The 19,670-nt window shown below is 39.5% G+C and overlaps 2 protein-coding genes and 1 pseudogene across 2 annotated transcripts; 2 read left to right on the top strand and 1 right to left on the bottom strand.

The window, feature by feature from the left end:
- Window positions 1-288: 288 nt before the first annotated feature.
- On the top strand, window positions 289-13,062 carry LOC117505107 (bcl2-associated agonist of cell death-like). Its single transcript, XM_034164636.1, has 6 exons — window positions 289-446; window positions 3,611-3,760; window positions 4,009-4,226; window positions 5,188-5,337; window positions 9,214-9,219; window positions 13,048-13,062. Exons 2-4 carry the CDS (start codon window positions 3,619-3,621, stop codon window positions 5,323-5,325), a joined length of 498 nt encoding a protein of 165 aa, XP_034020527.1. The 5' UTR covers window positions 289-446; window positions 3,611-3,618; the 3' UTR covers window positions 5,326-5,337; window positions 9,214-9,219; window positions 13,048-13,062.
- LOC117505111 lies at window positions 8,243-10,127 on the bottom strand (annotated as a pseudogene).
- Window positions 13,063-13,408: 346 nt separating the features above from the next.
- Window positions 13,409-15,734, top strand: LOC117505395. The gene is made up of 6 exons (XM_034165041.1): window positions 13,409-13,539; window positions 13,852-13,897; window positions 14,073-14,148; window positions 14,254-14,364; window positions 14,530-14,558; window positions 15,552-15,734. Exons 1-6 carry the CDS (start codon window positions 13,409-13,411, stop codon window positions 15,732-15,734), a joined length of 576 nt encoding a protein of 191 aa, XP_034020932.1.
- Window positions 15,735-19,670: the final 3,936 nt, after the last annotated feature.

Raw genomic sequence — 19,670 nt, forward strand, 5'->3', positions numbered from 1 at the left:
ACAGGAGTGATACAGGGTATACAGGAAGACGGATGCTGAGGATGGAGCCACCAGGCAGGAGGAGAAGAGGAAACCAAAGAGGATGTTTGTGGATGTGGCGAGGGGGTGGGCATGCAGGTGGTTGGTGTTCATGAAAATAATAATAAAAACGAACCTATTGGGCATTGCAAAATTTTCTACATGGCCAGTAAACAAATGGAAACAGAAACTGAAAATAATCGGCTGCGCTCTACACCAGTCATTACGGTAAAGCGGCGAGACAAACAAACCCCAACCCTGTCCTAGCTCGCAACAGTGACGTCAGCGCGCCGCTGCGCCGGAGTGACGCGCGCCGATTGGGTGAGAGCGGAGCTAAAGTGTACATTCACACACATAAACACAGATTACAACAACGGCTGGATAAAGATACGTTTGCGCATTTTCATCTCGTACTGCAAAGATTTCGGGTAAGAAAACTTCTTTATCATCATTCGTCTTCTGCGTGCACTTCGCTACTCCAGCCTCGCGCCAGCTTCCGCCCTGTAGGAAGTTTCTTTTGTCCTCTTCGGTCAACAACAAATAAACAAACACACACAGGCTGGACACGGAAAAGATCCAGCGCGGCTGCTTCGTTTAAAGAATATTAAAATAAAGTGTCCTCGGTGAAATCGGCGTATGTGCTGTGAAAACAACTTATGTGTGCGTGAATACCTTTGGACCGACACAGCGAACACGAGCTGACCGACTGCGAGCAGGAAAACAATTATTTCACACTTGTGTCTGTGCGCCACAAATTGCTGATTCAGTCATTTGTGTTGAAGGTACCAGAGGCGGCACCAGAGTATTCGGTGAGGGTGAGGGGGGCAGTAAAAATTGTGAAAGTGAAGATTCATCCTCTTAAGTCTTGCTTCGCTTAATACCAGGAAATGTCCAGATGTCCAGTTTCCTTTATTCGTGTTATTTTTACCTGTCATTTCCTGGTTGTACAAAATATGCACTGCAGACAGTTGCCCAGTTCCAGATCACCTTTTTTAAAGTCCCGCTATACAGAGCCGCCCTAATGCAACTGAATATCCTTTATTGGGTATTGTTGTATTGGGTATTTGGATGTTATCTTGCTGAAAAAGTCAGGATGGTGTAGCCCTTCTACTAAAAGTGTGAAGCCACATTATGTGTGGTGCACATATGTCGGAAATGGATCACTTTGTTCAGGATCACGACACATTGTGTCACTTTGGGGTCATTCCTGGCATCTGGCTGGAGCCCTTCTAATGCAGAATGATACACACTGTGCCCGAGAATGTGTTTTGAACACAAAATGATAGAAATTATACTTATTAAATGAGAATTGACTTAGTTTTGAAAGGCACTGTTATACGTTTTTATGAGCAAAAAATGAAATGTGGAGGTGAGATTTCTCCGGAATTAAAAAGTAAAAGCCCCCACATTCATGCCCATTCGTGATGTTGAGATGACCCCCAAAGTACACATGGCTCAGAAGTACTGACACGAGGCTGCTGCTTCAGTGATCCACAACCGGCAAATTTTCACCTCCGAGATAAATGCGTGCAGCAATTAAACAGCAAGACAAAACACACTGACATTTTCTACCCAAGTAAGTAAGTATTTTCCCACTCTAGAACCAAAAACACTGAATGGCTAACTCACCTTTGCTACTTATAGAGAGCGTTACTTTCAAACTTGCAGGAATGAGTGAGTGAGAAAACGCACGCACACCGCAGACACCGAATGTTTTGATTCCTCTGCTGATCACAAGGATGGCTCAAGCTTGTGGTCGTTTGTAGACAAAACATCAGTCTGTCCATTGGTACCAAGTATTAGCTTATTTGCGCTGATTATGAGAAACGTAAAAGTAAAAAGTAAGTCCCTTCGGCTGCTCCCTTGTTTGCACTCGGGGTCGCCACAGAAAATCCAAGTTGGATCTGCATGTTGAATTGGCACAGGTTTTACGCCGGATGCCCTTCCTGACGCAACTCCACATTACATGGAGAAATGTGGCAGGGGTGGGATTTGAACCCAGAGCCTTCTGAACTGAAACCAAGCGCATTAACCACTTGGCCACCATGCTGATTATGAGAAACGGCGGAGCAAATACTACAGTGATCCGGAACTGGGTAAGTGACTGTATGTCTTACTTTTCCTTTCAAATTGGAACAAGTTTGCAAATAGTGTTTACAAAAAACAAGGAGTGTGTATATATATATATATATATATATATATATATATAAACACACACACCTCTCAGTGAAAGCCACCTCTCTTCAGATTTTGCAAGATTGGAAACCTTAATAGGGTGAATTGATTGCGGCTATGGAGTCTCAGCCTAAAAAAAAAAAAATCCCTATTTACGGATAAAGTGTGTTCATGAGATTACCTCAGAGACGGGCCATACTAAAATACGAAATGGAGCAAAATTGAGTGAAATTTTCTGTACCTGTAAACGGGACCATTGTTGAATCAGTGGCTGAAGTTTCATCTCTTGAACACCGCATGGCACACCCGCCCTGAGTACATGTACCATATTGAGTAAGTACTTAATTTACTCATATTTGGGGTCAGTCTGGGTAAATCGTCACACCCCATTTCACTCCATTTTCGTTACATTTTACCCCCATTTTGTAATTATCAGTCCCCATTTTGCTCCATTTCATTACATTTTACCCCATTTCAAAATGATCAGTCCCTATTTTGCTTCATTTCATCCATTTCATATTTTAGTATAGCCGCTTGGAGACAACTACTTGGCCTATCACAGTAGAGCTAGGCTAACGTTATCTCTTGGGTGAAATGAAATCAAAGACATTTTGCTGGTGTGTGCTGCTGCTATCTTAACTAACTGTATGTAGAATGTGAATTTAATACATATAGCAGTGATGTCATGTTAAAATTTGATCTGAAAGATGCATTTTCAACATTGGTACCATTGTTGTCAAAGCAGTCCCAAACATGGCTGTGACATAAACTCAGAATCCTCAAGTTGTTCAATTTCGTCACGTGTTTCTGAGTGAAAATTCTGACCCGACTGAGCATTCAAGGTATTTTTCCGAGCTAGAGGTCGGAGCCTCCAACCTTCCGTGGGTTTTGAACGCAGCATTAGGCCATTGTTATTGATACGTAAAGCAGGGGTTAACTGTTGCCATAACCTGGGCCATATTCTCCCGGGGGGCGGAATTCTCATTACCTCGTACAGAAGATGGCTGCTGTACAAAATGGTGGAATATGGTACCGTATCAATATCCACTAGTTTGCAAACATGAACGAACTGAATATTTTTGACCTACCCAAACTCAGGAAAATGCTGCCTGTTTCCAAATTGTTAACGAGGCTGAAACTTGATGACTCGGTTGAGGAGCACATACTGATTTTGCCGCCATCAACTGCACTACAAATCCTCCTTGGGTCCTAGAAAACTCGTCCACGCCATCTCCTGAAAGTAGTCATCTGTCTACTGCAGCTAGGTGAACCGTGGTTGTCAGTTTTACCTTCTCTAGCTGCTGGGATCCTCAACATTGAGTCAACTCCATATCACACCTGTCTGGGTGCATGCATTTGAAAAGCAATGCTCCTTTATCCTTTTTAATTTTTGGTCCTGAACTTTTCAATTCACCAGATGTCACGATGGCTGCAAAGTTCTCCATTTCTGAGAGTGACTCAGAAGCCTCGGAGGAGGTAGAGGAGGCAGAAAGTGACCAATCGCTGAGCAGGGAGGAACAGCTTGTTCCGTCAGGCCTCACCCTCTCTATACCCGACAGAAATTCAGGTATGATTCTGCAAAACGTGAGCTGATAGCCGTTATGACAATAAAAACTATATATATATATATATATTTTTTTTTTTACCTTGTTGTCAGTTTAAACTTTACCAAATGCTCAGCTCCTCCTGTTCCCCTCTCTCTCTCTCTCTCTCTCTCTCTCTCTCTCTCTCTCTCTCTCTCTCTCTCTCTCTCTCTCTCTCTCTCTCTCTCTCTCTCTCTCTCTCTCTCTCTCTGTGTGTGTGTGTGCGCAACAGGCAATCGTATCAGGCTCAGCTCTGAGTCCCTCGTCTCCACTGTATCCAGAGATGAAGACTTCCAGGCCAGAGGTGAAGATGAGGTCGGAACGCCAACTGAGGGGCCTCCATTTAGAGGACGGTCTAAGTCGGCTCCTCCTACTTTCTGGGCAGCCAGGAAATACGGCCAGCAACTCCGAAGGATGAGTGACGAGTTTGACAGCTTGCTGGATAAAGGGGTGAGAAAGGATGGGTGTGTGTGTGTGGGGGGGGGGGGGGGGGGGGGGGGGGGGGTTGCCTGGGAAAACTGCTAAATAATTGTGAATTATTAAACAGTGGTAATAGTCACGTAATGAACACTTTGGACCACTGACATGCCACATTTAAGAAGATGCAAGTTGTGGTTCACCATATATGCGGCCACACTAATCGTGGTTTATGTTAACGTTAGCATCGCCCACAGGGGTGCTGTATTCCAGCCCAAGTGGGAGATCAGAAGTTCCCAGATGAAACATCCCGCCTTTGATTTCAAAGCTTTCCAGTATCTCAATTTCAAACATCACTCACTCCTCTTCAATGGCTTACTCCAATTAAGGGTCACAGGGGGCTGGAGCCTATCCCAGCAGTCATAGAGCACGAGGCGGGGTACACCCTGGACAGAACGCCAGTCTGTCACAGGGCCACATATAGATAAACACATTCAAACCCGCACACACACCTACGGACAATTTAAAATGTCCAATCCACCTAACCTGCATGTCTTGGATGTGGGAGGAAGTCGGCGAACCCGGAGAGAACATGCAAACTTCACACAGAAAGGCCACAGGTGGGAATCGAACCCATGACCTTCTCGCTGTGAGGCAACAGTGCTAACCACTAAGCAACCATGTTGCCGGATTACAAACATAAAGAAGAAAAATCTGAACAAATGTTCTAACTTTAGTCATCAGTGTTTGTCCATAAAAGATTAATATTCTGAAATATTTGTTAACCAATTTACTGACCACTTTATGTTTAAAAAATGTGACATACTCTGGAAAATACAGTTGTCAGCTATATTTAATGATGAAACAGGTTTATAAAAATTCATAAATATTTGCACAATATGACCCTATAATTCAAAGCATTGATTCCATAAAAGTCTAACCTGCCTCATTTTAAACTGGATTTTCATTAACTATTTTTTTTTTTTCCTTCCAGCAGATGAGGAAGGTGACAAGCGCTGGATCGACCAAACAGATGCACCATTCAAAAAGCTGGTGGAGCGCCCTCTTCAGTTACCAGGAATCAGATAACGAGAGCAACTGTCACGATAACCACACTCACCGCAATGAGTAGGGTCAAAGGCGAGACGACGCTTTTATCAGGAACAGTGGGAACTGCTCTGTGCAGGGAGAAACAAAGTCCCTGCTACACGTGTGTATTTTTTTTTTTTTTTTTTTTACTTTTTGTATTTGTGATGGTTGTGATGCTGACAACCTGCTGTAAAATGATAAAAGTTAAAGTAAATACTGGCCTGAGGATTACAATCCCATAAGAAATGGATGACTTGTGCAAAAGCGAGATATTGCAAAGGTGATATTATGTAAAGGTGAGAATGTGCATGTGACGATCTGAAGAAGAACAGAGAGGCAGCTACTCACACAAGATGCTTACAAATCCATCCGCCGAATGCAATAACGCTGCAGATTGAAATATAAAAAAAAAAACAAAAAAAAAAAACTGGTTATCGAGGGCATTCCTTCCCTTATCGCCGTGTGGAAATCAAAGTGGCAGAGGTGTCTGCAGATTCCACTTCTTGTCAATAAAGTGCTCGCGTTGGGCTTCTGTCCACGCTGCATCGACTCAAGCCAACCGCTTGGTGTATCACACTTCCCAAAATTAGAACAATCTTGTTTGACGACAATCTGACGCAGAATCAATATGTTTTGTAACGTGCTGAACTTCAGGGTTAGATTTTATCTGATGACACACACACGCAAGCACACAACTAAAAGCACAAATCTGAATCAGAGTCTTTATTTTAGAGGCCTTGGCGATGAAATCTAAACAGACATAGCGATTTTTATGTGTACAAAAGTTTGTTCATATTTTAAGTGGCAGGGAACAAGTGAAAGGCATTGTGTGTCAGCGGAATATCACAAGTTACACAGGGTACAATTTGTGGTTTTTGTGATAAATGCTAAAAGAAGCGTTTGAGGAACCACTGTAAAAGGGGACAACACCAAATCTAGTCATTCACTGGTATACTAATGAAGATAACCCATCAAAAGCAACATTTATTGTAATCTAAAAAGCTTTATTTTCTTTTATGTAATACACAAATCTTATTTGGTGTATTGAAAAAAAAAATACCATTTTTTAAATTTGGTCTTTTACTCCACAATAATGTGGAGGGGGGGGACTTTCACAAAACCATGAGTTTTGCCCAATTCATCATTGCGTAAATGTGATAACATGTTTGTTCACTTTTACCTGTACTGGGTTGTGAATAATGGCATAAATGGGAACTTTGTTCTCAGATTGTTGATGTAACACTGGATTTGTTGTTTATGGAAAACCACGTGGACTTTGGATGATATTCCAGCACAGTTAAAAAAAAAAAAAAAAAAAAACTGAAATCATTTACAATTTTTTAATATTTGGCACCAACTCTGTACAGACACTTGTTCACAAATATGGCCTTGTTTTAGTGTTACTATTGTCACAACAATAAAAGTTGACCAGGAATAACTGGATTACCGAATGCGGAGCATGCCGCTTTTTTTATACCCGGCGACATTACGTTGACATGGCGCGTTTCACTAATAATGAGCTTTACCAAAGAAAAATGCTATCCGCGGTTCACAGCAACAGTTATCTGCGGTTAGTTGTTTCATAAGGCCATCATTAGAGAACCGCGCCATACGTAGCAAAGAATGGTGGCACGAGCCACATTCAGAAGTCCGGTAATTACCAGAATATTTTATATCTCTGTTCAGATTTAGTATTAAAAACCTGAGGTGATAACTTCTATTCTGCTTAGTAAATATGATGGGGCTATTTGTGACTCTTTTATCTATGTGTGTTTCTTAGAAATGGTAATCGGTTTGTCCTACTTTACTGTCCTCTGGACTTGTTAGGGTGAATTGTTAAGTGCTCGGGTGTGCAGGCAAATGGACTGTTTGTATCTTCTATGAACTACGCATTTATCCCCTTTAAAAAAAAAAAAATAGCTAAGTGAAAATTTAAGAACTTTGCAGACAATCTGAATTATACTGCCTTTTTTATATTCAATAAAAACTACTTTGGGTTTGACTTACCCTGACTACGAACTGAAATATAACCCTTTAAAAAGACAGCATTGAGAATAAACATACTACCAAAATTAAGTTAAAGTTTTTCACTCAAATTCTTGCAACTGCACCATTTAGTGGAGATACGTTTCATTTGCGAACAAATTAAGGTTATTTTTACAATTTTAACCACAAATCTCTTATTCGACTTACACCTGTACTTTTGACCAAAGCAGTGCAGTTGAGTCCAAGGATTGATTTGATTGTTGTAATAAGTGTGTAATTACTGACTTGAAAGACATTCACAACACGTTGTAACCTGACTCCTCTGGTCACTTGACTACTGCCTTAAAAGTTACAGCATGTTTACAAAAGCCCAATAATATACGGAGGTGTGTTTTCCGTCACGGCTGTGGAAGGGAAAAATATTTGTAAAATCCATTTAAAATCAGACGTCAGTGCAAAGCTTTAATGGTGTTGACTTTTATACCTTTGTCATAGTGAAGAACCTGCCTGAGCACCTGGAGTTTTACAACCACCCTTGGTATTACTTGAATATATATATATATATATATATATGTGTGTATGTGTGTGTGTGAAGAAACTCTAATCTGAAGATTTCTTTTGTTGATGGATTTTTTTGTAAATGTATTTTCTAAACAGCTGTGAAACCTCTAGTATATGCTGTGCTAAATAAATAATTTTAAGAGTGTTTTAAAGGGAATGACTTGTATTTATTTATATATCTTTTTAAATGTCTGCCAGGAATGTGTTATTTATGGCAACTGATAGATATACAATCTGAACTGAACTAAATCACATAAACCACCTTACCTAGCATTAAGTGCCGTAAAGTGGAGTTTTTGTGGAAAATATTTCATATGGATGATTTATATGAGACAAAGCCCAACAGAGGTCTGGGATAACAGACTATTTTTTGTTTGTTTTATTAAATTAAAAACACTGTTGTAACTTCAATAATGATGAACAAATCTCAAGTAATACTTCTTTAAAAGCTGTCTTCCCTTTTAATTTTTACCACTTAAGTGCCTTTGAATCCTCTCAAATTAGTTGTAATATGGCAATATATCATAGAAATAAAGGTACTTCTAACAACTACATTTCAACACAAAGTAAATGTCAATTTTGTGAAAAACCGAAAAGGAATACACCTTTAAGGACATATTAAGCATAATCGTAGCTTCTATTTTTAAAATAACTTAAGAATTGCAGTTATTTATCTCGGTAAATCATCGTAGTAATATACACGTACATACCATACATCACAGTGCACAAGTATTCAAAGCTTGTCATGCAGATTGTCGGCTTTAACTGTAATAAGTCTGTCAGTTTACAAATATGCACACACCGGCCATTTTTATTAGGTAAACCTTGCTCCTTCCAAACTAAATATTTTGTGGCATATTCCTCAAGGATTTTGATCCATATTCAAACTATTTCCCACTTTTTCATTCTAACAGCATGACAAAGGCAATGTGGAAGACAGCATGTCCCTCTCACCGTGCGTCAGATCAGGCAACCTCTGAGGGATCCCAGCAGTACCCTGCGCCCACAGTCCAAACTGACAATCTGCCCATGTCTCTATCACTCAGCATGAAGTCGAAAATCTTGGCATTGTCATTTATTCGATCTGGTTGCGATGACTTTGGAAGGACTGGGACGCCCTGCTGCACTGCCCACCGCAACAGAATCTTAAGGGGGAAAACAACAAAAAATAAAGCTGACTTCTAGTTTATTAAGTGGCTATTAAACGGGATTTCCTCTACTGATTGAGTGTGTTTACCTGTGCAGGTGTGCGTTTATATTCCTTGCCATCTCCATGACCACAGGGTCAGCAATTAGAGCTCCTTTCCCTAAAGAGGAGTAGGCTTGGAAACACACTCCGTACTTCTCACACACACTCCTCAACTCTGCCTGGCACAGCTGAGGGTGGAAACTCCACCTTGTCAGAGAGAAAAAAGACAAGTTTTGGGACATTTGTATTATACTTTATTCCCCCATCAGTGCATATACTTCCTGCTGCTTACCTGCAGCAGTGCAGGAGGGACCTTACAGCTCTGCATCAGTTCACTCATGTGTGTCGGGGTGTAGTTGGACACTCCGATGGCCTTCAGCTTCCCCTGGGCGTGCAGTTCCTCCAGCGCAGCCCAACTCTGAGCTCGGTTCCCTGGGATCAAATATTAATCAGGATCACGTCATCGATCTCTCTCAAATACATCTACATTATAGAGGAGGAATGCGATACGACAACACTGAATCTGGTCTCAGGCCCAGGTCGAAGATATGCCTTATCTTTATACCTCATTTCATCTCCTGACCTGGATTGCGTTTGTCATCCACAGGCAGCCCCTGAGTGCCAGGCCAGTGAATCAGGTAGAGGTCGATGTAAACCCAAATCCAGCTGAGTCAAGCTGTGAAGGGCTCCTTCCATGGCGCGCACACCCTGATCCTTCGGGCCCAGCTTACTGCAGGGAGGGAAGGGGAGAAAAAAGCAGTGAAGAGGTGATAATAAAATCTCTATCCCGTTATAACGGTAAAAAAATGGCGTGAGAAAGTTTGTTTTATTTTCATTATGACTATAATACGTAATGAAACTTACCTTGTTATGAATACGTCTTCCCTTGTCAAGCCGTATTTCGGCAGCAGCTCCCTCAGGGCTCGGCCCACGTCAGCTTCATTCTGGTAGACGGCTGCTGAATCAAAAGCCCAGTAACCAGCAGCCAGGGCGGCTTCCACAGCGCTGTACACCTCCTCAGCACCACATAACTTGTAGGTCCCCAAACCCAAGAGGGGCATCTGAACCCCATATTAAGAGAACGGAAGTGGTTTGGACAAGGAAGACATCTGGTCTGAGAGACTCTAAACTGTTCAAAATCTGTGTAGCAGGGTGAGAAAGGTAGTTAAGGGAAGAAAAAGTGAAATTATTTTCACTTAAAAAAATTAAACAGTCAAACCTAATTAAGTTGTCTCAGTTCTTCAGCTTTCTAACATCAATGTTACATTATAGACAGTGCATACAAATATTGGTAAACTGATTCAAAATTAAAGGAAGCGAGTTGTGGCATTACAATAATATTTTTAAAATGATTACAACACTGTAATTTTACTGTTGCAGCGTTATACTTTTATAATATTGTTACAATGTTGCAGAATTTAAAAAGAAATGAATAAAGTTGTACTCCAGCCTTAGTTTTATGAGTCTAAATGCTACAGAAAATACAGTGGTGTTTCACGAGTACAAATAACGCGAGCTGTTTCTGTTACATCTCAAGACCACCTTAGAATGGAAAATAAACACACACAAATAATAACGGAAAAATAAAGTAGTATTACCTCGAACGTTTACGACGACCGCACTTTTACTTCCGCAACACTTGGGTCAGCTGACAGTCATGTGACACATTGAGCCATGTCGCCGACACCATAGTGACTCGTGGTCTGACGCCGCTGATTGGAAGATGATCTACGAATGAAATGAGGCCAAAGGACGAGAAGGCGGGAATTGGGCGAATCAGCAGGCAGACGCGGTGAACAGTTGAGTGAGTGTAGCGGCGGAGGGTCTAAAAGAATTCATGCTGCCGTTTTCTCGGGATATTACGGTAATTTCAAGAGCGGGAGAGAGAAGGAGAGAGAGGGCGTGGTCTGAAATAAAATAAATAAATACCTGGCAGATTTAGTGATATTAGCGAACTAAACCAATTTAGCACTTTCCTCACGGAGGTAAGAGAATGTGTATACCAACTAGTATCTCAAAACCAGACAGGATGTCATTAATTTATACGCTTAATCTTGTTAATTTGTCATCCAAAGCACAGCCATGCCGCTGCATTCCTTCTCTTTCCCTTTGCCCGAAACCCGCTTATTCAGAGCAGGCCGACGCATCTACAAATTCAACATCAGGGGAGGCAACAGTTACAGGCAAGGCTCGAGCGGGTGACTTAAAAGCAGATGTTACAAAATACGTCACACTCATGGTCAAACAGTAAAACAATATTTTAGGTATGAAAAATGTTGCCCGTCACTTTAAATGGAAAGGACCTGCTGCTTGCCACGCCCCCTCTCGTGGGGGCAAGATGTAATAGGGGAAAAAAAAAAACCCAAAACGTGTCAGCTATTTTCAGAAATCTTTTCATTCTTAATGACTTCACAATTCTAAATTTCATGTTTCATCTTATCAAATCGAAATAAAATTCAAATTTACATTAAACTGTACACAAAAGATGTCCTGAACTGCTTTTATCATTCGTAAAACAAGTATTACTTTATTAAAGTTTGATATTTCTTATTGTCCCTGTGTATTTTAACCTGGGTTTAGTCTTGTGTTAAATTATGGATACGTTGAGTTTAAAAGCAGTAATTTTGAGTTGAACTGCTTTTAAAACTGTTCTAAAACAAAGGGTAAAGTTGTTTAAAGTAATTTTGAGGCTTTATATACACATTTTAATCCTGTTTAAAGCAGATATTAGCCATTTTCCAACTATTTAAACACACCAACACCGATGTTGAAAGTGGTTTAAAGTGGATAAATTTCAGATTATGTGATTTTAAACTGATCATCAAACACCTACATATTATTTTTGGATTATAAACATGTAAACTTCTTTATAATCCAAAGTTTGAGGTTCTCTACTGGAGCTGTTGCCCCCGCGACCTGATCCCAGATAAGCGGTTGAAGATGAGTAATGTGAGGATTTGTGGAAGTATTCCAACAGCAAACTCCAAAATATTCCAAGGGCAAACTCACAATGAAAGTAACATGAAAGAACTTACTTTATTTTTATTATTCATTGTTCTTCATTTTCACCAAAACTACACAACTTTCAGCCAAACTACACAGAATTATATATTTTTTATTTATACAGCATTTTCAAATCAAATTATTACTCAAATTATTATTACTACACACTTTTTTTGACTAGGTTTTATTCTTCCAATGCAGCACAACAATATTTCACATCCATAGCGATGCTGCAGGCAAGACTGGAATAATTTATGTTCATTATTTCATCCCGTCTTTTAAACTCTGCCATCTCTGATGGCTGTGAGTTGTTCTGAAGTGTCTTACATAAGTTTGTGTTCACACAAAGCATATCATGTGCATACAAACTGGATTTAGTGCCCACTGGATCTATCATTTTTTTTAAATAAATCTCTTGATAAAATTATATAATACAGTATAGTGCAACCAGAAATTATTCACAGTGCTTCACTTTTTCCACATTTTGTTATGTTATACAGTCTTATTTCAAAATGGAGTAAATACATTTTCCCCTCAAAATTCTACTCACAACACCCCATAATGACAACATAAAAGATTTTTTTTTTTTTTTTGCAAATATATTAAAAATAAAAACTAAGAAATAATGTGTATGTAAGTATTCATAGGTATAAGTATTACGTTTGAGGAAAATTGTATACAGTGCATCTGGAACGTATTCACAGCTTGCTTCACTTTTTCCACATTTTTGCCTTATTCCAAAATGGATGAACTTCCCTATAATGACAATGTGAAAGTTATTTTCAAGCTTTTTGCAAATTTATTAAAAATAAAAACCTGAGAAATCCACATGTACATAGGTATTCACAGCCTTTCCCATGAATTGTGCATCATGTTTCCAGTGATCACCCTTGAGATGTTTCTACAGCTTAACTGGAGTCCACCGGGCTAAATTCAGTTGAGTGGACATGATTTGGAAAGACACACACCTGTCTACATATGAGGTCCAGTCACAGTTGACAGTGCATGTCAGAGCACAAACCAAACATGAAGTCAAGGGATTTGTCTGCTGACCTCCAAGACAGGATTGTATCAAGGCACAAATCTGGGGAAGGGTACAGAAACATTTCTGCTGCTTTGAAGGTCCCAGCAATGCAGCAATGTACAGAGACATCCTGGATGAAACCCTGCTCCAGAGCACTCTTGACTCTCACTCAGACTGGGGCGACATTTTCATCTTTCAGTGGGACAATGATCTAAGCACACAGCAAAGACATCAAAAGAGTGGCTTCAGGACAACTCTGTGAATGTCCTTGAGAGGCCCAGCCAGAGCCCAGACCTGAATTTGATTGAACATCTCTGGAGAGATCTGAAAATGGCTTTGCACCAATAATCCCTATCCAACCTGATGGAGCTTGAGAGGTGGCTGCTAAAGAGCAATGGACAAATCTGCCCAAAGATTAGCTGCACCAAGCTTGTGGCATCATGTTCAAGAAGACTTGCTGCCAAAGGTTGCATCAACAAAGTACTGAGGAAAGGGTGTGAATACTATGTACACGCGATTCCTTTTTTTTGGGGGGGGGGGGGGTATAAATTTGCAAAAACTTTTTTCATTTTGTCATTATGGGGTGTTGTGAATAGAATTTTGGAATAAGGCTGTAACATAAATTGTGGAAAAAGTTAAGCACTGTGAATACTTTCCGTATGCAGAGCGTCATCAAATATACTGTTTAACTGAATTTTTTTTTAAATTATGCCAAATTTAAAACAATACAATTGCATAAAAATGTATTTTCTAGTATAAATGATGCTACATTGTGTGTCATAATTTTTTATTTTTTATTTCCCCAGTGGAGACACAGTGATTGAAAAAAACAGTTTCAACCAGGAACTGGAGGTAAAAATGGAGATGGATCTGCTTGTGTTAGTTGTTCAGATCCATTTTGTTTGCTTTGCATTTGTTCCGTTGACCTTCTGACCCACATCTTGTGTTTATATATGCAGTAATTAATTAATTGCACTTATCCAACCTCTTATTGTCCATTTGGTCTTTCTTCCATCCATTTTTCCAGGATATTATCAGAACTGTTCTTGGTGATGTGGACCGTCTGCAGCCCTTCACCAGCGCTCACTTCATTGTCTACCCTTGTATCCTTCAACCTAATTCCAACAGTTTATCTCCCATCAGTGTGGTCTACATGTCCATTGTCTGTTTTTTTTGTGTTGCTATGAGTTACTCATACTTGAGATAAGATAAGACCCGCTGGGAGGGTATCTCTGAGGTGATGATCAGACATAAGGAGGAGGAGATGATGGCTTACCCGTTCATTCTCACTCTGTATCTGGAGAAAAAGACGCAGCGTGGTGAGAATGGTCACAGTATCTCCAGCTTCTGCAAAGAACACAACCAATTACTACAATTGATTTATACAATTCATCAGCGTGGATCTGCTGGTCCTGAACACATGATTCTCTTCATGCTTCATGACTTCTCTTCTGTCTGACCTGGATTTATTTGTCCTTTTCCAGGAAAGAAACTAAAGGAAAAGAGGAAACCAGTGAGTTTTTCCAAGGCTTTTGAAAAGCCTCGGCATGTCCACCCCCTCCAGTTCTTTTAAAACACATAAAATTAAAAGTCATAATCAGTCATATAATTTAATCCAGTGCAAACAATCAAATCTGTTTTAATGTGTAGTTTGTATTGGAGAACAGAGTCATATTATGGTCATTTAATGAATTACATGATTAAAAACACGTAGTTTTCCCACTTTGTTACAACAAACAAAATAGATGGAAAAGCTGATTTTCACACTGTGAGAGGAGGAACGTTTCAAGTATTGTGAGGAACCGGAAGCAGATTTATGAGATGACAGCGGCAGTAGTGAACGTGTTCAGTAGTGAACGTGTTCCTGTGCATCTGTCTGTGTGTAAATAAACCAGCTTGAAGAGTTTTAATCTATTTTTGGGCAAACTAAACCTTAAATCATTTTCTTTTTCCATCAATAACACAAAAACTATAGGTAGTTGGTCATATTAAACATGTTGTCTCATCACACACCACACCCACTCACAAAATACAGTGATCTCACTAAGATTACTTGCTGGGTCATGAAAATAATAAAACTGTCTTGTTTTAATTTAAATTATTTGTTGTGTCTGCAGAACAATCCCAAAAATATTCAGTTTACTGTGATAAACAAGAGCGCAAAGCATCAACTTCATAAGAGTAAACCAATCAAATTATGTATTTTGTGTTTGATATGTCATTTGAATGATCAAATTATGAGAAAAAAATGTGGATTTCCATCAACCAAAGAAATTAATTTATTATTCAGTACTATTTAGTGAGTATCATCAAATTAAATTCAAACAACCGCCACCAAAGTGGCATTAAGATTATTCCCGTTCATTAATGTGCTATCGTTGTCTGCATTATATTTATTCACCGACTTCTGGTCTCCAACGAGAACAAAATCTGACACGTTTACGTATTTCAGGGTTTTATATTGTGTGGGTTAATGATGCTGTGTGTTGTTGTGTGTGTTGTGCAGGAGAAACCAGCACGGCTGCCCTTTTCATCTGAGGTTCCACCAAAGCGCATTAAAAGCAACTCGCCACTAGAGGGAAGCCATACTAAAGGACTTTACTGGACGACCTGGAGGCCGAGGCCGAGCATGCTGTGGTCGAGTCTGTGGTCTCCAACAATACAAATAACTCACAATCACATAATCTGACAGTTTTTAATTTAACACGTGCTTCATGTAGCCTTCTTTCATATCAAACCTGAGCAATGGCATCCAAGATCTGCAAGTGTGTTCACACCGAGTGTTATTTTTATTTCAAGATTGAGCAACAGAGTTCAAAATCAAAACAGCAGTAATAAATAAGTATATTCCAATCAAGATCAGATGGTCATAACTGCTCCATCGATCAATATGTCATCTGCAAGGTGGATGTGGCCAAAACATTGTGCATTGGAAACCAACACCAGGTGCCTCTGAACACCTGCATGATAACAAGGCGTTCTGATAAAGTGTTATTTCACATTTATACACACATGCAAACAACCAGTTATTCTCTTCTCTATATTTATACAGTAAGTCTTACATGAAACCTTAAGGCCACATGGTCGCCCAACTCTGAGCCACTCACGCTACTTAATTCAAGGGACTGAAGAACACATATTGGCATAACCATCTGAATCTGAATCTTACAACTGTTTCGTATCATCCCTCTATTTCCAGGTGCTATAAGTAACTGGACCAACTAAATATTATTATTGTTATTAATAAAAATCATTATTTTTACAGCCACTTTTATTGCCTCTGAAAATGATTCCCCATTCGTCAAAATAGTAAATGAAACAATTGCTTCAGACTGTAGTTTGTTGGTTTTAAATAGCAAATGAACCACTTCAGGCAGTCAATGCACCCCTTTTCAGAAACAGTAAGTGAGCAAGTTAGTTAGTTACAGAATGGTGTGAAATGCTCAAAAAAATAAAAAAGTAAAACTGACATGAAACACATGTTTCAGACAATGATTCATTGTTTAAACTGCTTAAATCAGCAAACGAACCAGTTCAGGCAAACAATGATCCCCTTTTCAGTAACACTAAGTAAACCAGTTAATTTGTAAAATGTCTCACTGGTGTGAAATGCTCAAAACAAACCAAACCAAACAAACAAAAAAATGAAGCAAATGTTTTCAACAATGATTCATTGTTTCAAAATGCTCAAACAGAAACGAGTCAGTTCAGGCAAACAATGATCCCCTTTTCAGAAACAGTCAGTGTGCAAGTTAATTAGTTATAGAATGGTGTGAAATGCTCCAAAATAATAATAATAAAAAAACAAACAAACAAGATGTTCAGACAACGATTCATTGTTTTAAATATGCTCAAAACAGCAAACGAACCAATCAGAAAACATTGATCCCCTTTTCCGAAACACTAAGTGAACCGGTTAGTATATAAATGTCTCACTGGTGTGAAATGCTCAAAACAAAACAAAGCAAACAAACAAAAAAATGAGACAAATGTTTTCAGACAACATTCATTGTTTCAAAATGCTCAAAACAGCAAATGAACCAGTTCAGGCAAACAGTGATTCCCTTTTCAGAAACACTAAGTGAACCGGTTAGTTTATAAAATGTCTCAATGGTGCGAAATGCTCAAAACAAACAAACAAAAAATGAAACAAATGTTTCAGACAATGATAACATTGTTTCAAACTGTTCAAACAGCAAATGAACCAACTGTGTCATTTTTATCAGAAATAGTGAGTGAACCATTTACTTTAGAAAATTAGCTCGCTTGTGTCAAATGCTCCAACACAAATGAAATAATTGTTTCAGACAATGATTCATTGTTTTAAAATGCTCAACCCAAGACTTTTCAAATATGTGATCAAACCAAATGATTTATTTATTAGCATTTCTTCTTTAAAAAGTGTGCAACACCTCAACAAAATGTTACCCAGAAGCATCAGTGATAATTAACAGTTTGTTCTTTTCAGAGGGTTCATGTGTATAATGCGCCACTGACAGAACAGAGTATCGCTCGTTTCAACACCACCCCAACGTCACTTTGCAGCCGATCAGACTCCGCGTTTATCCTTGTTCATAAATATCACGGATATCCGTCCTGACAAGAACTCACAAGGAACACACCCGCCCAGTGATTCTTGCCGTTATGAAACAGACAAGAGGTGAACGGGCGCCACTTCAATCACTCTGACAAATCAGTGGTGCGAAAGCAATTATCAAAATACTCAAAGAAAAACTGCATGTCATAAACCTAGTTCACATCTGACTTACACAAACAAAAGCTGTTCCTTTTTTAACTGGAGGAACGCACACTTCAGTTCACACACTGTGTAAACATCCTGCAACTTCTGATGAAAACCACTTTCACGAGCAATTCCTACGGAACGCGTTAACACGTCCTTACAAACAAGTCCTCCGAGATGCCCCGGAGACACAGATGGTGCATTATTGTGTTAAACCAGCTGGAAAAGTTGGAACAGAAAAGAACGGGTGTCAAGGAACAGATAAATATTTAATATTTTTCTCCTTGAGTACTTTTTGAGGGACTTGCCGCAGCCATTATGTGGTAATCACCACCTAGTCAGTGTCTCATTTCTCCCCGCAGTTACTAGCTTTTTAGCTTAAGCTTTCACGGGTAGCAGCCAATGTTTCCCATTGACTCTGTAGTTTTCAGCAGATATGTTCTTTCTAACAAGCTCAACAGTCAGTATACAAACCAGCTTCATGCTAACTAACCACGTCCCTGGAAAACACGTCCTGGTTCAGGACGTGACAGGACACGTCCTCTTTTCCCAGGACGTGTCCTGTTTTCTTGTCCTGTCCTGGCCGTTCTGGGTTTTCTTTAAAGTGATGACAATGTCCTGGTTTGTATTGTTTTTCATTGGGCCATTAAATTGACCTGCATTCGGGGAGCTACCAATCACCGGAACTATAGTTGGAATGGACCCGAACAACTGGTAATTGACAGAATGGGTTGTTTTTCGCTCTTATATTACACCCAAATCAAGTATTGGTGAGATGATCAGGTCTCAACATTAAAGTAATCAAGTATTTAGCCACTATAAAGCTATAGGTCGGCATCAGAAGCCCCAAACCTTGACAGAACAGTGATGGAATGGCAGAACAGGAGCTTGTGTAGTGCCATCTAGTGTTAGTGAGGGTAAATTTTCCAATATGGCGATCTGCTATTCCGGCGATTAGTGCTAACTGGGACAGAAATAGATAAGTTTGTGCTTTGAACATGAGGGGGGAGGGCATTATCTTGAAAATGGTGATCAATATCTTGAGAGTAGGGAACATAGTAAGGTTCTGTTCTGTCAGTCATTCCGTCAATTGTATTATCATTCCGGTTCTGCCAACCGTTTCAGTTCCGCCGATTAGTCGCCGCTGCCAACAGAGTATCATTTGAGTATCTCAGTGTCCTGGTTTTCGGTAACCCCAAGCTAGCTGTCTTGGTAACCCATTTTATTGTCTTGGCTAGGTTAGCTAGATTGCACTGTCAGTATCTGAATGTTATGCTAATCACTTTGTAAGGAATGCATTTGTATTAGTAGGAAGATACTAATCGAATTAATCTAATCCACCTTTTTTAGGTTCATTATACAACCCCTGGCAAAAGGATGTTCATTCAGTTGTTTAATTTTGTAGAAAAAAAGCAGATCACAGACATGACACAAAACTAAAGTCATTTCAAATGGCAACTTTCTGGCTTTAAGAAACACTATAAGAAATCAAGAAAAAAGATTGTGGCAGTCAGTAACGGTTATTTTTTTAGACCAAGCAGAGGAAAAAAATATGGAATCACTCAATTCTGAGGAAAAAATTATGGAATCACCCAGTAAATTTTCATCCCCAAAACTAACACCTGCATCATATCAGATCTGCTCGTTAGTCTGCATCTAAAAAGGAGTGAACACACCTTGGAGAGCTGTTGCACCAAGTGGACTGACATGAATCATGGCTCCAACACGAGAGATGTCAATTGAAAAAAGGAGAGGATTATCAAACTCTTAAAAGAGAGAATCATCACGCAATGTTGCAAAAGATGTTGGTTGTTCACAGTCAGCTGTGTCTAAACTCTGGACCAAATACAAACAACATGGGAAGGTTGTTAAAGGCAAACATAC

This window comes from Thalassophryne amazonica, chromosome 23, assembly GCF_902500255.1.
Source record: "Thalassophryne amazonica chromosome 23, fThaAma1.1, whole genome shotgun sequence".
Lineage (NCBI taxonomy): Eukaryota > Metazoa > Chordata > Actinopteri > Batrachoidiformes > Batrachoididae > Thalassophryne > Thalassophryne amazonica.

Excerpts from the sequence above, each read along its gene's own strand:
- LOC117505107 (XM_034164636.1), top strand. The coding sequence starts at position 3,619 with ATGGCTGCAAAGTTCTCCATTTCTGAGAGTGACTCAGAAGCCTCGGAG. Across the intron at positions 3,761-4,008 it reads TATACCCGACAGAAATTCAG|GCAATCGTATCAGGCTCAGC; the intron begins GTATGATTCTGC and ends TGTGCGCAACAG. Across the intron at positions 4,227-5,187 it reads ACAGCTTGCTGGATAAAGGG|CAGATGAGGAAGGTGACAAG; the intron begins GTGAGAAAGGAT and ends TTTTCCTTCCAG.
- LOC117505395 (XM_034165041.1), top strand. The coding sequence starts at position 13,409 with ATGGAGCTTGAGAGGTGGCTGCTAAAGAGCAATGGACAAATCTGCCCA. Across the intron at positions 13,540-13,851 it reads AACAAAGTACTGAGGAAAGG|TGGAGACACAGTGATTGAAA; the intron begins GTGTGAATACTA and ends TTATTTCCCCAG. Across the intron at positions 14,149-14,253 it reads TCACTTCATTGTCTACCCTT|ATAAGACCCGCTGGGAGGGT; the intron begins GTATCCTTCAAC and ends ACTTGAGATAAG.